This window comes from Heloderma suspectum, chromosome 2 (assembly GCF_057233095.1).
Source record: "Heloderma suspectum isolate Gila_16-S chromosome 2, 16-S_ref, whole genome shotgun sequence".
Taxonomy (NCBI): domain Eukaryota; kingdom Metazoa; phylum Chordata; class Lepidosauria; order Squamata; family Helodermatidae; genus Heloderma; species Heloderma suspectum.
The window spans coordinates 190,592,781-190,609,611 of record NC_139459.1 but is presented as its reverse complement, the minus strand read 5'-3'; the positions used below and the strand labels follow the sequence as shown (position 1 = coordinate 190,609,611).

General features: G+C 46.5%; 1 protein-coding gene across 1 annotated transcript; it reads left to right on the top strand.

Moving 5' to 3' along the window:
• The first annotated feature begins 1,956 nt into the window (after positions 1 to 1,956).
• LOC146353633 (keratin, type II cytoskeletal 75-like) lies at positions 1,957 to 16,560 on the top strand. Its single transcript, XM_084829764.1, has 9 exons — positions 1,957 to 2,649; positions 5,189 to 5,400; positions 6,229 to 6,289; positions 7,962 to 8,057; positions 11,173 to 11,337; positions 11,459 to 11,584; positions 15,274 to 15,494; positions 15,918 to 15,946; positions 16,070 to 16,560. The coding sequence occupies exons 1-9, from the start codon at positions 1,957 to 1,959 to the stop codon at positions 16,558 to 16,560; spliced, it is 2,094 nt and encodes a 697-aa protein (XP_084685890.1).
• The last annotated feature ends 271 nt before the right edge of the window (positions 16,561 to 16,831 follow it).

Here is a 16,831-nt window from a genome sequence, read left to right as displayed (position 1 = left end):
AAGTGTGTACCTTTTCTGAATTAGTGACTCGCAAACAGATATCTGTGATGCTTTCGAACTGTGGTGCTGGAGAAGACTCTTATGAGTCCCCTGGACTGCAAGGAGGTCAAATCAGTCAATCCTAAAGGAAATCAACCCTGACTGCTCATTGGAAGGACAGATACTGAAGCTGAAGCTCAAATATTTTGGCCAATATTTTGGTGAAAAGAAAACTCCCTGGAAAAGACCCTGATGCTAGGGAAGATTGAAGGCAAAAGGAGAAGGGGACGGCAGAGGATGAGATGGCTAGATAGCATCACCGATGCAATGAATATGAACTTGAGCACACTGTGGGAGAGAGCGGAGGACAGGAAGGCCTGGAGTGCTATGGTCCATGGGGCCACAAAGAGTCGGACACGACTTAACGATTGAACAACAACAAACAGATATCTGATCATGCAAACACAGTCAGCTCAGTTCAATGGGCAGTTCAGGCTCCTGCCTGAAGTAGAGGAATTCCGGGAGCTCCAAGCTAATGCAGCCCCCTTTCCCACATTCCATGCAAGAGCATGGAGCAAATCTCCCTTCCTTTCACTCCTTTCTCTTCTATGGAAAGTGTTCCTTCCTGCTGTATACAATCAGATGTGTACATGCTGTGCGGGACGACATTAATTTTCATCTGAGCTAGCCAAAGCTTCCCAGCTGTTCCAGTGGTACATAAGATCAAAGCAGAGGAGTGAGTCAGGGAAAATGCCCAGGAACATTTCAAACTCAGGTTCTGCCAGAGGGAAAATTTCCCACCTCTGCTCAGCTTCTAAGAAACATCAGAAAGGTAAAAACAAACAAACACACACCCAAACAAACAGACCCAAACCCCAAAACATATCTTTCAGTGCAATGGATGCATCTCCATTGCATTCAGGTCATTTTGTTCACTTGTTGGGGTTTAGTCCAGGAAGACCAAACAGTTATAGCCACTGCAAGTTCGAGCCTGGGGGACAATTGCTCATCTTCCATAGACATTTTCAGCTTCATCTACAGAGGATCAGGAATTTTCTTTTCCTTCTTGTAGTGGATGATATCCTATTAGCAGCGTCACTCCGAGCAACAGCAGAGGATGAATGGATGGATGAGGCTACAATTTGATAACATCCATACAAAATCGATAACCACAAAAACTGATGGATCTGGTAGAGTCATCACATCCATTTTGAAGTTTCTGCCTTTAGAGTTCTACATGTTCTTCATTTTTGCAAACCCTCCTGTTTCCAACTCCTGTGCTTCAAGTTTTCAGAAGTAATTCTTTCTGGGTAGACTGTCATCTCAAAAAGCACCGGGAAATTCTGAGGCATCTGGAAATCTTTTCCTTTCCCTTGTTGGGTTTTACATCATTTTCTGAGAGTTTGCTCAGTTCATAACATGAGGAATATGGCCAGTACAGTTGAGCTTGCGTCTCTTGAATCACAGCACCCTAAAATCCAAGTCTGCAAAATGTTCCCTCATGCATGGCATTCATACAGAAGGGGCAGGATGGTGGAAGGGTGAAACACACAGAAGGCAAAATGCAAAGGACCTCTCTGAAGCCATTTAGTTCAAGCCTAATTGCCTATGGAAAACAGGCTTATTATTAGATAATACAGCATCATCATGGAGAGGCTTGCAAGCCCAGCGACTTTCTTCAATTTCTGATTACTTCATCAGCATAAGGTTAGCATTCTTTGATGTCTTTTTGTTTGCATGTTTAAAAACACACATATTTACCATTTATGACTTACAAGTAAACCCACCCCATGGATTAATCTGATCATTATCTTGTGGCCAAGCCCAGATCTTCCAGTGTATATAAAGGGTAACTTCTGATGGACATATGAAAGGGGTTCCATTCTCTCTTTCTCTCTCTCACTCGCTCTCTTGCTCTCTCGGTTCGCAGCTCACCTTTGCTCCATCCACCTTGGTTCCGTGTCTCAACAAGCCACCATGAGCCGGCAGTGCTACAGTTCCAGGTCCTTTAATGGAAGACGCGGTCTCTCATCTGGCTCAGCCATCCGCAGTGGATTTCAGGGTGGTCACAGTTTATCCTCCCTCTGCTACACTGGAGCAGGCCGATGCGGTGGCTACAGCAGCATCAGCCACTATAACATTGGCCAGAGCAGGAAGATCTCCGGAGGAAGCGTTGGTGGATACGGAGGAAGATCTGGTGGAAACAGTGCAGGCTTTAGGGATTATAGCAGCTTGGGCTATGGCTCTGGGCCCTTTGGTTATGGAATTGGGCCTGTAAGCTGCGGTGCTGGAATTGGGAGGCCCGGGGGATTTAGCAGTCAAAGTGCCGGGGCCCATGGACGAGCTGGAGCGTTCAACAGCCAAAGCCTTGGAGGCTATGGCAGTGGATACAGTTTCGGCTACAGATGCGGTGGCTTCAGCACCCGAAGCCTGGGTGGCAGCGTGTGTGGCGGCAGAGGCCTTCTTGGTGGTGGTCTGACTTGTGGCGGCTTAGGCTATGAGCCCATTGGCCGCTTTGGTGAAGGCAGGGGCATCCACGCAGTCAGAGTCAACGCAAACCTCTTGCGGCCCCTTGGCATACAGATTGACCCAGAGATCTCTCAAGTGAAAGAGTCAGAGCGAGAGCAAATCAAAACCCTCAATGACAAGTTTGCCTGTTTCATTGATAAGGTGAGGTGGCATAGCCATTGTCTGTTGCATTTGATTACTTTTAATAGTCTGGTATGGAAAATTAACTGTCTCACTCAGCAAAAATCCTGCAATAATTTTTGCACCTGGGTTTGTGTGGGGAAACAGAATGATGCATAACCATGTTCTGCCATAGGTTCTGAGTTCTTCAAACTGTGATTACTTTACTCCTTGCCTTTTTGAAACATCATATTTGCTTATTCAGTTATCATGTATTTGCTTATTTATTTTTATTTATTTGTCTTATTTATTTGCTTTATTTGTCTTGTTTTAGTTGCTAAATTCAGAGTAAATAGCTTTGTATATTAACAAAACTGCAAGACAGGGGTCTTTTTAACACATCAAAAAGAGCTGGAAGAAAACTTACCAGATTACAGTAACACACCGGAGCCAAATAGCTTTTCTATTAACAAGTGTGCTTCTAACTTGCATCTGCACTGATTAAAACTGGCCTGCAATGACTGATCAACTGAAGCAATCCTGCACACCCCTACAGTCCAGAGCAGCTTCAGCAACCATGGAGCCAGTGGTACAGTCAGGGGGACTTAGTGATCTTAAGGGAGTGTGGTGTTCTTTTTTGATGGTAATGAAATACCGTATTTACTTAAGAATGTGTTAAGCCAGCCCTGCTGTGTTTGGGACCACCCCTGCTCATTCTGCTGAGTGGGGCCCTGGACTCTGCCCCCTAGTCTTGCCCTGATGGTACCGTTGCATGGAGCATCAAGGAGTCCCATGTGGAAAACTGTAGGGAAAGATGCAAGGGGCAGCACAGCATCTAACTGCTTACAGTAGCTGAATCTTCAAGGTCCGTGGAGCAAGAGCAAGAGAGCAGCTCAGCTGAGGATTCTGCTGTGTGTTGCTGGATGCACTGTGGAAATTCTAGGCTGTTCTTCCTCTGGGCTACCATGCAGTGGTCCCTCCCTTCTGATTCTCTTGTTCTTCAACTGCTTTGAAACAAGAGGCGCGGGAAGCCAGGAATGCAAACCAGTCGCTCCCCAGGTCACGCCGTTGGGCATGCCGGTGCCCACAGCTGCCTCCCCTTTTCCTGGCTCCTCGTCCTGTGGTTATTCAAGCTGCTCTGACCTAGGGAGGCGGGCTGTGCTGTGATTTGCCGCTGCAGGATTTCACACGAGTAGTCCAGTCCGATCTGTGTCTAATCAGAAGTGAGCAGGGCCTGCTCAAGATACTTTGCTGCCTGGGGTGAAAGACAAGGCAGTGCCTCCCCGTTTCTGGTGCACACACCGATGGACAGGCAGTTCAATCTTATTTCGACACTAGCAGCGGGACAACATCCTCCTGAGGGCAGCAGGCCAGACTTAGGGGGCATAGGGCAGGCTGCATGACCCACACAGCTCTGTCCTCCGACAGCTCGCCCCCCCCCCCCCGATCTGCCATCTGAGGCAGCTGTCTCACTCTGCCGAATAGTAGGGCCGTCCCTGGAAGTGAGTCTCACTGTGTTCGGTGTTGCCAACTCCCGGGTAACCCTGGGTAGGATTGCAGCTGCAGTTGGCTCCTTTACCCCTTCAGTGGATTAAAGCTGCAGTTCTAAACCTACTTGCAAGGGAGTAAGTCCCACTGAAAACAGTGGGGCTTGCTACCAGGTAAGTTGGAAGCGGATTGCCCTGTAAAGCTGACACCTCTGTTCGTTTGCAAATCCTTTGCTTTTCAATGACATATTCAAAAGCCACCATTCTACCATTCACATGTTGTTGTTGTTGTTCAGTCGTTCAGTCGTGTCCGACTCTTCGTGACCCCATGGACCATAGCACGCCAGGCCTTCCTGTCCTGCGCTCTCTCCCGGAGCGTGCTCAAGTTCATATTCATTGCATCCGTGATGCTATCTAGCCATCTCATCCTCTGCCGTCCCCTTCTCCTTTTGCCTTCAGTCTTTCCCAGCATCAGGGTCTTTTCCAGGGAGTTTTCTCTTCGCATTAGGTGGCCAAAATATTTGAGCTTCAGCTTCAGTATCTGTCCTTCCAATGAGCACTCAGGGTTGATTTCCTTTAGGATGGACTGATTGGACCTCCTTGCAGTCCAGGGCACTCGTAAGAGTCTTCTCCAGCACCACAGTTCGAAAGCATCAATTCTTCATACTCAACTCAGACAGCAATATCCTCTAAGGGTTTAGCTATGTGTCACTCAAGCAAAATGTGATCGTTTATGGTTTGATGTGGGGTAGGCAAGCTGGTGCCCTCCAGATGTTTTGGACTTCAACTCCCATAATCTGTGACCACTGGCCATGCTGTCTGGGGCTGATAGGAGTTCCAGTCCAAAACATCCAGAGGGCACCAGCTTGCCTACTCACGAGTAATTCCTTTATTCTGCTTCTTTATTGTCCAGCTAATCCCTCTTTGATTTACAAAGCATAAAATATTGGTGCCCAGCTCTATCCCGCCACCCCCTGCAATCTAATGCAAGAACTCCAGAAGAGATCCCCCCTCACACCCAATAACATACTTAATAGGTATCTATTCACAGTTTGTAACAGTACAATCCCATCTTGGCACCTCTTTAATGACAGGTGCGGCACTTGGAACAACAGAATAAGCTTCTGGAAACCAAATGGAACTGCCTGCAGCAGCAGGGACCCCTTGAGAGGAAGACCATTGACCACCTGTTTACAAATTACACTGGAACCCTGAGGAGGCAGCTGGAGCGTTTGTTGAATGAGCGGGAGCAGCTGCGACAAGAACAAGCTAAATTCCAGGATTTGGTCGAAGAGTACAAATGCAGGTAAGAGAGGAGGAATGGACTGCCCAGAGAGCTTTGGCTATTGGGCAGTATAAAAAATGTAATAAATAACATAAATAAAAACAATAAATAGATGTTAGCTGGTTCAAGCCCCATCCCTTCCTCCACCATGTCCTTCATGGTGTCAGGAGCACCCTAGCGGCCTCTTTCAGTCTACTCCAATAGCCAACTCAAGACACAGACAAACAGATTCTTTTCAAGGCTTTAATCCTTTTACAACTTAATGACTCTTTCAGATGCTAATCACCAGCGACTAAGCAAAGAACAGCAGAGTAGCCTATGCTCCGGGTAGGCAGCTGATCCCCGTTTGAAGGAGAGTCACTTGTAGACCCTGAACTTATGGGCTAGGAAGAGATCCTCCCTCTTTCCCTTGGGTCCACGGGACGTGACCGTTGCTTGCGTGCCAAACGGGCACTACGTCTCCTTTCCACGCCCTCCATCGCTCATCGCTCCCTGTGTCTGCATCGAGCAAGCCCCCCTCCCGCACTCTCTCACTGCCAGGGTCACTATCTATCTCAGGAATGTCGGCAGGAGGAATCTCTGCCAGCTGCTGTGCCTGTGAGAGATGAGCTGGCTCCTCTCCCATGGATTGCTGATCCTCCTCAGAATCAGAACTGCTCTGGGGTTCTATCGGCTCAGTTTCCACCCTGACACATGGCCATGCAGGTCTTGAACCCAAATCTCCCCAGTACAAGTCCATCACTCTACCCACACCCCAACACTGGCTCCCCAACACCCTGTACAGTCTGTTTGCAGCATGGCAGGCCAAACTCTCAGGGATCTCAGTATCTCCTTCTCTTCCATTGCAAGGTATGAAGAGGAAATCAACCGACGTTTGGCTGCGGAAAACAACTTTGTGGTGCTGAAGAAGGTTAGTCATTTGGTGCACCAAAATATGGGGAAGGGCACTGGAAACCATCAAGGAGTTGGAGGTAGAATGGCCATCACAAACCTTCCAGGACTATGGTCTCCCCAATATGATCTGGTTGGCTACTGTAGGAAAAAGGATGCTACTGGACGAGATTGACCTCAGAGCTCTTCTGACTAGGGATGTACGAAAGTCACTTACCGTTTCATGGAATCTTTTGCGAAGGGGGGGGAGGCGCTCCGTCCCTCCCCCCAGGAATCCTCCATGGCTGGCTCCGCTCCACGGGGATTCCGCGGAGCCGTCGATCGGCTCCGCCGGCAGCCGGACATCTGGTCGCTGGCTAGCAGGGACGCAAATGGCTATTTGCATTCTCCTTTATTTTCACCGTCTTAGTCTACATAAATATTTACGTAGACTAAGACGGCCAAAAATAAGGAACGCAAATGGCAGCGTAGCCACCACCATTTGCGTACGCGTTTTTTTTTTAAAACCCAGACGTGATAGGCTACATAAGTCTTTACATAGCCTATCACATCTATGTAAAAAAAAAAGATGCGACCAGACTGCAAAAGGTGGCGGTGGCAGCCGGTTGGAAGACCAGCCACCGCCGCCGCCGCCGCTGAAGCCGCCGCTGGAGCTGCCGCTGGAGCCGCTGCCATCCGGAACATCCACCCCAGGTAAGTCTCGTCCCGGGGGGGATCCGTGGGGGGCGGGGGGGGTGGCAAGCCATTCCACCATGGATTTTGGGGGGCTGAATGCACTGGCATTCGGCCTCACCGAGATCTGTGGCGGAATTCTCTGACATCCCTACTTCTGACATCCTTCTGCAATTAAAAGAAAGGCCCTTTCTTTTTCACTCAGAGGCTTACATTGATGTGAGCCACTTTGAATGTTTCATAGAAAGGTGGGGTATAGATGTATATCACACGTACATCCACAACAAGAGAAAATGTCCAAATTCCTTATCACCATTACTAGGCCAACTCAAAGGTCACAAAATGCTGTGTCCACTTTCAAGTTCTCCATAATTCTTGCATTGATGGATTGCAGTACCAAGATTTTTTTTTTAAAAAAAAACACTCCCCAAAGCTAGTATCAGTTAGATGTCAGATTACAGATATGACAAAAGCAATGGCATGCACCCTGTGACAGCTACGGAACATTGCAATGAGTGAGAGTGGCGGCACAATCCTATGCATGTCTACCCAGATGTAAGTCCCACTGCATTCAGTGAAACTGACATCCAGGTAACTGTAGTGAGGGCTGCTTCAAATGTGACAAAATACCTACATGAAAAGCACCAATCACATAAGCACGCTTTTTATTGCATGTTCATGTGGTGTACAAACACTGGGAAGCTGAAGACTGATGGGAAAGGCCCCTATCTCTGACTGTGCCCCCTCCTCTCTCCCGCCTCCACTTAGGACAAGTAGAATTGCATTGCAATCCTTTACATGTCTATTCAGAAGAAAGTCTCATTGAGTCCAATGGGATTTACTCCTAGGTAAATGTATGTAGAGGACTGCAGCTTTCGTACTTTAATACAGAAAAAATGAGGTTGATTTGATCACAACACCAAAAGCACAGGTCTTGAATTTCATGAACACTGCTCCCTCTCTTTAGAACAACCGTTGTTGAGTTTCAAGAAAAATATTTCTCGTGTCATGTCTTTCAGGATGTGGATTGTGCCTATACTAACAAGGTGGAACTGGAGGTGAAAGTCGAAACCCTAAGACAGGAGTTAGACTTTCTCAGATGCGTCCATGATGCGGTAAGGATCTCCCCACCAGAGACACAGTTTATTCTTTCTTTTTCTTCCAAAATGATTATGCTCTACACTTTTTTTTTTTTACCCTACTTCCTCTCTCATTGCTAGACATCAGGGAAGCAACAAGAGAGTCTCCTGTACTTCTCCACATCCCAACATGAATGGATTGAAAAGACCTCATCTCTCCCTCAGGGGAGAGGAGGGTCTTGTCTGGCTTTGGGAAAGGCAGGTGCAGGGTGAGTCTTGCTTAGAGATTTGAAGGCTTGGAAAAAAACCAACAACTTCGAAAATGGGGGGGGGGAATCAGGGGAAAAACCCCTCCCCCAATTTCCCCCACATCCTTGGAAAATAAAAACAAAACCCTGAGTTTTTCGGTCACTCTCCCCCCGCCCCGCCCCCAGCCTTCATGTCTCTAGTCCTGCTGCTTCTGCCTTCTACAAAGCTAAGTGAGATATATCAGCCTGTCCCAACCTCAGAGTTTTCTGAACATTCCAGGGTACTCAAGGGAGGGTCCGGTTTGTTAAGGACCACAAGTCACGGTTGGCTTAGTTGTGAATTTCAGGGGCTCATAGAAGCTTGTCTCAGCTGAGATGCGAGCTTTTAAAAACTTGAATCCTTCTCCAGCTTGGATCAAAATCCGCATTGGAGAGGAATTCCCACCTTCTTTCCCCAATCCCTGCCAGCTACGAATGTTTGAGAATTTAATTTTTGCTCGCAAAACATGTGAGCGTGCTCTATTTGAACCCTGAACATGAGTGTGAGCATGGATCCACTGAAAATATTTGTGAATTGTCAAACACATGCTCACACACACCTTGTTCCTGATTGCCATTTTGATTTGTGCAAATTTCCTAATTTGTGTGAATTTCCTCAGTAGACCAAATCAGCTTTAGTCTATGGAGGGAATTGACACCAATTAGGGAATTTGCACAATTCTCCCATTCAATTGAGGCTCAGTTTGCACAAGTTTCCTCTTTGTGCAAAGTGATCAGCGATTGTGAACGGGAATCAAGGACAAGAGAAGAGGTGAGACAATGTTCGGTGAATCCCAGTGATCTCTCCTGCCAGCCCTTGCTATTGGAAAAAGCTGTCCCCATCAACGTAACACACTGTTGCCCTTCCCCTTCACATACCTGTCAAGTGGCAGCAGTGAGAACAGCAGCATCATGTGGGGAGAGAAGAGGGAGGGTTTCCCCTCCCCTCCCTTCTTCTCTGTTGCCTTGTGTGCTGGGTAGCAGCATGCTGAGTTGCGAATCCTGAGGGGCCATGGGAAACGACATCTTCCTTAGGCCCCAGGCTTTGCATTCTGGCATGCTATTATGCAGGTAAATTAAAGGAAAGAGGAGAACGTTTGAGGGCTGATGGAGAGAGATTTGGGGGAGAGTGAAAGCTGGCAGGAATGGGTGGGGGGGCATTTTTGAGCCCGCAGATTGGTTGGAAAAACTGCTGAAGTTTTTCTGATTTGGGTGTTGGTGGTGACATCTCAGATAACATCCATGTTACTCCAAGCAGTCCATGGATTAACTTGGACATTATCTAGCAGTAGCCATCTACTGCTAAACATGTAGTCTGTCCTGCAGGAGCACATGCAGCATCATGCACCCTCAAAAGTGTGTTTTCAACCCATGTACTTTTAAGCACTTGGATACATCTACATGCTAAAAACAGAATGCATGAAGCATGGGGGGGGACTTTTGGGGATCCAGGGGACAATTATCCCCTGAACCCACCATGGGCTACCTCTGCCCCCTACATCTGCCACGGAATTTAAGCGGTGCAATAGCACGGTGGCAAAAAGGGGAGATGTTTCTTTAAAACCAAAACAAACAGGCTCTTCTTTGCTGTTGCACCACCAAATTTGGCAGAGGCAGGCAGCAGTGGTGGGGCAGTGGGAGCCACAAAAAAGGCTAGGCTGAGAGGGGCGCATGCAGCCCACAGACTATGTGTTTGCGACCACCCTTGATGTAAAGCAATCCCAAATGTCTTCCTCTGGCTAAAGAGCAACTCACGAAGACATCTGTTCTGCTTAGTCAGGCAAATGGCTGCTTGGACTCTTAGGCCCTGTTCTTCCAGGAGCCCCTGCCAAAGGAAGCTAAGCAGGTGGCTGCAAGGGAGAGGGTCTTCTTAGTGGGGGCACCTCACTTATGGAATAAACTCCCCAAAGAAGTCTGCCTGGTGTAGGGATGGGTGAACTCATTGCGATCTGGGTTGCACACCGCTCGCTGGACCCCTGGCCTCCTGCCCCTGCTAGCCACACGATCCATGGGTGCCTGCCAAGTGGCACGCAGCCACCTGATCCCATGCCGAGTTGCCATTTTATGCAAATGGTGGCCATAAAGCGGCCATTTATGAAAGATTATGGGTGTGAATGGCCACTTCCACCTGTAATCTTGCATCAATGGTTACTTTAGGCTACTATTTCCATAAAATTGGCCTTGACGAAAAAGGCTGAATGGCCATTTTTATTTATTTATTTATTGCATTTATATCCCGCCTTTTTTCCTCTTGCAAGGAACCCAAGGTGGCTTACATTATCCTCCTCCTCTCCATTTTATCCTCACAACAACAACCCTGTGAGGTAGGTTGGGCTGAGAGTCTGTGACTGGCCCAAAGTCACCCAGTGAGCTTCCATGGCCAAGTGGGGACTAGAACCCGGATCTCCCAGCTCCCAGTCTGTCACTCTCACCACTACACTACACTGGCTCTCATGGCTCAGCAAGGGATCGAGGATCCCCGGAGTTGTGGGGATCCACAGACTGGTGCACAGGGGGCCAAGCAATGGGCCTCAAGCCCCAGTTGGAAGTCTGTGATATCCCTAGCCTGGTGCCTCCCTTGTTATCTTTCCAATGCCAGGCAAAGACCTTTCTTTTCTCCCAGGCATTTTAGAGACCTAGTTCTAGGTTATTATGGGCATTTTATTGGTTCCTGTGCTGTTTCTTGTTTTGCATTATATTGTATTTTATTCTTTAAAATATTTGCATTGTGTTTTATATCTTTATGTTCTATGACATTTCAGTTTTTTAACTGTTTGTAATCCACCCAGAGAACATTAGTTATTGGGCAGATGAGAAGTGTAATAAATAAATAAATAAATAAAGTCTAAACATTTTCTTGGCAGGAAATAGATAGCTTACAGACAACAACCGCTGACACCAGTGTCATCGTGTCCATGGACAACAGTCGAGAGCTGGACATGGAGGGCATAATTGAGTCTGTGAGATGCCAGTATGAGGAGATTGCACAGAGGAGCAAGGATGAGGTCAATGGTCTGTATGAAACCAAGGTAACCCTTATGTAGCCCTGTCTGCAACAGAGGGATGTGAGTGGGTTGGGTTACCACTGGGGCTTGATAACTGAATGGAAAGCTGCAAAAATAAAGGAATCCCTTCCCTCCAACATTTTAGTACAAAGAGCTGCAGTCCACATGGGGACGTCACTGCGACAACCTGTGTAGTGGCCGCCGTGAAATCCAAGACCTGACCCGTCTTATCCAGAGACTCAGGGCTGATATGGAGAATGTCAAAAAACAGGTGAGATGTGTCTCCAGTTAAGAAGAAGGAGAAAAAGAAAGGAGATGTTCTCCAGGTCTTGATGCACAGGGAGCAGTTCTCCCATCAGAACTAATAGAAAAGTTTAATATATAGGGTGTTTCAAAATGATGGACCCAATTTCAAAGCAGTATATTTCACGATGGCAACATGTTACAATTACACCAAAACTTACAAATGGTTTAATGAGTTATCAAGTTTTACTTACCATTTTATAAATGCTCTATGTACCCTCCATGTGCTGTATGGACAATATCGAGACAATAGTTGAATTCGTCCAAATTGCCTCTTAAAGTGTCTTCTTCCACTGAAGTCACCGCTGCCGTGATTCTGTTTTTGAAGTCATTCAGATTAGTCGCTAATGTTGGCACAAAAACACGTTCTTTGACATATCCCCACAAGAAAAAGTCGCAGGGTGTAATGTCTGGAGATCTTGTGGGCCAAGAGTGTAGTGCCAAGTCTTGGGGACCCATGCGGCCTATCCAACATTGAGGCAGTATGTCATTTAGAAAACGTCGAACCTGCAAGTGCCAATGTGGCGGTGCTCCGTCTTGCTGAAAAATGAAGTCATCGGAATCTTCATTAAGTTGTGGAAAAAGCCAGTTCTGCAGCATTTCAAGATATGTTTGCCCCGTAACTGTGTTTCCCTCGAAAAAGAAAGGGCCATAAACCTTTTTTTGAGAAACGGCACAAAACACGTTCACTTTCGTTCTGAATTGCGTGGTTGCCCTGTGCTCTTCGCCTTACATAAATGGCCTGTTTCCTTGAATTGTCGGTACCAATGACGAATGCTCTTTGGCATTGGCGGATCAATGCCAAAATGCCATTGAAATGCACGCCACACCACAATTGCAGATTCAGTCTTGCTGAACTGCAGAACGCAAAACGCCTTGTGTTGCGGGGTCGCCATCTTGCGAATGACTGAGGCTAGGGGCTGTTTGTGCACTGAGAGAGGCATCTAGCGGTAATCATTTGAAACTCTATGCCCCACCCTTTCAAGTGGTAAGAGTTTAATTCATGGGCAGTTTATGTTTGCAGAGATATAGTGATTTTAAATCGGGTCCATCTTTTTGAAACACGCTGTATATTTTACAATTAAAATAAATAAATGAACTGGGTGTTTTGCCATGTTTGTATTAAAATTATAGTTTGAGGGCAACATTTAGGAAATGAAGGGCTCTCTCCTGTCTGTGCACCATGTGCAGCAGTGCTTAAGAATAGCTCTCTACATGCAGGAGAATTAATGGTGGGGAGGGGGGTGGGGAGGGTCCAACAGTAAGGGAATCTTTAATATAGAGGAGAGCATACAGAGGGGGAAGGAAAGAAACAGGAAGGGACTGAGGGTCAGAGCCAATGTTATCCTGCTTGGAATAGATCCACTGAAATGAGTGGAACTTAAGTTAGACCAAAGGCCGACCTACATGTTTTACTAATTGTGTTGCTGTATTTCAACCTTCAATTTTTGTTTATGTTTGTGCAAGTCCCTGGTGCTTTAGAAGAGGAGGGTTTAAGCTTTCCCCCACCCAGTTTCCCCCCAAAATTTCTCCCCCTCCATGTAACCCATTGGCTACAACCCTGAGTCATACCACTAGTGATGATGACAAATGTGAGGGTAAGGATACTAAATGTTAACTTTTCAGAAGCAGTACTTTATAAATATTCTGATCATTCTAAAACTAGGATCTCCAACGTGATGCACGTGGGCACCAATGTGCCTGTGGGTACCTATCTTCAGGCTCCCTGCCTCTTTTGATTTTTATTTTATTAAGATTTTCAAAAATTCTTCTTCATTTTAATTGGGAGGGTGTCATGCTCCAAAAGAAAGGGCTGCCCTCCAGAGCCATTGTTATTTGGGTTTGAAAGAGTGGTTTTGTGTTTTGGAGCTCAGACACCCCTCCTCCCACCCCCAGCTCTGCCTTGCACTTAGGTTCTTGGGCAAGTTACTTTTGTTTTCATCTCACCAGTTTGCCTTCTGGGAAATGAGGGTTTTGTGACTCGTCCTGCCTATCATGGCAGCCATTTTGTGAACAGGCAAGCCCCCCCCCCCCCGGTGCTCTATCAAAATTCCTATGGGCTAGATGGTCAGATCATATTACACCAATCCTGTACCAGCTGCACTGGTTGCCAGTGCATTTCTGGGCCTAATTCAAAGTGCTGTTTTTGACCTTCAAAGCCTTGAACTGTTTGCATCCAAGTTATCTAAAGGATCACCTGTACCCATATGCACCTGCCCCCATATGCACCTGCCCATGTTTTAAGATCATCCTCATAGGGTCTGTTTGTTGTCCTCCCTCCAAGAGCAGTGATGTTGGGAGACTGCAGAGCCAGGGCCTTCTCAGAGGTGATCATTACCCCATGGAATTCCCTCCCAAGAGACAGATGGCTGGCCCAGTCTATGGCTTCTGTGGCTGAGGGTTTTAGAAAGTCATCTGTTCTCCCTGGCTTTTAATTGAATAAGTTTATGGTATTCATTGCTGATGCATATTTTGAAACTGTATTTTATTGAAACTTTACTTAAAACAATTAATATTTCATATAATGTTATTATATTTTTTATTGTCATATAGGTATTGTTTTTGTATTTTTGGTATTTATTATGTTTTTGTAATGTAAGCCGCCGTGGGAAGACCTTGGTCTTGAACAGTGGCTGAGAAATGGATTCCCATAAATAATAAACAAGATAAATAAGCCCATGAACCACTAGGTGGCACTGTGCAGGGAGGCACAGACAAATGGTCAGACAACTAAACAATATTCAGTTTGTCACTTAAACATGGAGTCCAGGTTCTCTGTTAACTCTGCATTAGAGACCAGGAAATGAGCAACAGCCAGAAAGGTCTTTAAACTCTGTGGTGTGAAGGACTTTGGAGTTGAAGCTATAACTGAATTGGTAGAGGTGTGTTTTGGGGTCATTTAAAAGGAAAAGAGTTGGGGCAGGAAAAAAGGAATGAGAGGTTAACCTCAGAGGAAACCACTGGAGAATATGAAATATGAGATACTAGGGAGTAGGGGGAATTAGAAGAGTTTGTGGAGGGGAGAATCAGAAAGGGAAACAGCTAAAAATATAGGTGTAAGCTGTGATGAAAATGAGCAGGTACATTTTTTTTAAAAAAAATCCTATTAAACTTTTGCAAACATTCCCAGTTATGTATGATCTTTGAGGTTTCATGTTTCAGAACGGGGTGCACAACCTCTTTGGCCCCCAAGCACCATACACAACGTCAGTTGGGGGCCAGGGGCCACATAAGCATGCAAGTGCACTCTTGTGAGCACACACACATACACTCCCCCCCCCCACACACACACACCAACACACTTTCCCTTGAAACCCAGAGATAGGCCCTCTGAGTGCTGTATCATAGAGCATTGTCTGGGAAGCAGGCCCTCTGAATCCTGATTCCTAGATTGACCTCTGGAAGCAGGACCTCTGAGACCTGGCTCCTAGAGTGCCCTTGGCAAAGGTGGCTGAAAATTAGATGGCAATTTCTGCTGTGGGAATCATGAGGGGCTGCAAATACGAGGGCTGCAGGGGGCCCCTCGCCTGGAATGTTCTAGGAGGCAGAGCATGGGCACATCTTTCTCTCCTTCTCTTTAAGTATTAGCAACATTATTATCTTGAGGATGCTCCTCATGGACCAGCTCAATTTTTAAAAAATCTTTGCCTTTTCAAGATTGACATGATACAGACCGGTATTGCTGACAATGAGCAGCGCGGTGAGTGTGCCTTGAAGGACGCCAAGGCAAAACTCTCTGAAGTGGAGAATGCTCTGCAGTGCTCTAAGGATGAACTCGCTCGAATGCTGAGGGATTACCAGGAATTGCTGAATATTAAGATGGCCCTGGATATCGAGATTGCTATGTACAGGTCACTTCTGGAAGGAGAAGAGAGCAGGTGGGCAAAAACAACAACAACACATCCATCCATTGCTAGCTTCCTTGTTGGAATGTTGCCCTAATATTGCTTTTGGAATGTTAATATACTGTAAACAAGAAATGCTAAACTAATCAGTGGGCATTTGGAATCCAAGGAGAAGCACTGCATCAATTATCTCACCAATTTATGGCTAACTCTTAAGATGGCTAAAGAAGATATAAGATGTAATGACCTTTTCACGTTGGTGAGCCATACTTGCCTTTAAATTCCTCAGTTCCCATCAAAGCCACATTCCAAAACTGAGATTAGAAAATATTTCAAATATTTCAATGAAGTCTTGCCAAATTGGAAAGTTGTAGACATTTCCCACTCATCTGTACAGATTTCTGGGACACGCTTCTTGGAACATTAACGAATATATATATTCTCTTTTCTCTGCAGGTTATGTAGTGATACGCCCATTAACATATGTAAGTAACTTTATGAAAATGCATCCTACATTGTCGTGAATAATATACCAGGCGTTTCACTGCCTAAGGCCCTACCTGTCTATGCCCAAGTAACGAAATGTTGTCGTTTTTCTCCTCCTGTAGCTGTGGTGGGTTGCCCCAACATCTCTGGAGCTGGTGGACCTACGTATGGTGATATGCTGGGCGGAGCTGGAGTTGGAAGCAGGCGTGCCTATGGAAACACCAGCAGCAGTGGAAGATTCAGCTCCCGGAGCGGAAGGCTGGGTTACAAAATTGGATATAGCTCTAGGAGTGGAGGACAGCTTTCTAGATGCACCATGAGCTCTGGGTTTGGGCAATGTGGTACCAGTACTATGGCCCCCTCTGTAGCTGGAGATTGTGGTCCAGTGAATGTAGGGTGCACTGGAGGTGGAGGCTATAGTTCTAGGAACAGAGGATACAGTAACAGAAGTGGGGGTTACAGCTCAAGCAAGACATGTGTTTCCTCAGTGGGTGGTGTTTGTACCTTAGGGGCTCCTGGAGGGAGCTCTGTATGTGGTGTCTACCCCCCTCAGACCAAAGCAGGCTGTGCTGTGGAGAGCTATGCCTCTGGGGGTGCTGGTGGTCCGTATTAGAACTGGGTGCAAATGGCATCTTCGGACTCTCCACCCTATTTGCAGGCAGAAAAACTGGGACTGTTTCACCACATTTCTTCAGGGGGAGGAGAAATTCTTCAACAGTTTCTCAGGGGCAGAGGGGTACTCAGCATTAGCACTCGCCATTAGCACACCTTCTTTCTTTTTCCACAAGGGTTTTATTTCGGTTTTTCTGCTCCACTCTGCTGAACGACTGAACAACAACAACAACTGCTGGCAGCCTGGCCACCATTTTGCATTCTCCACAGGG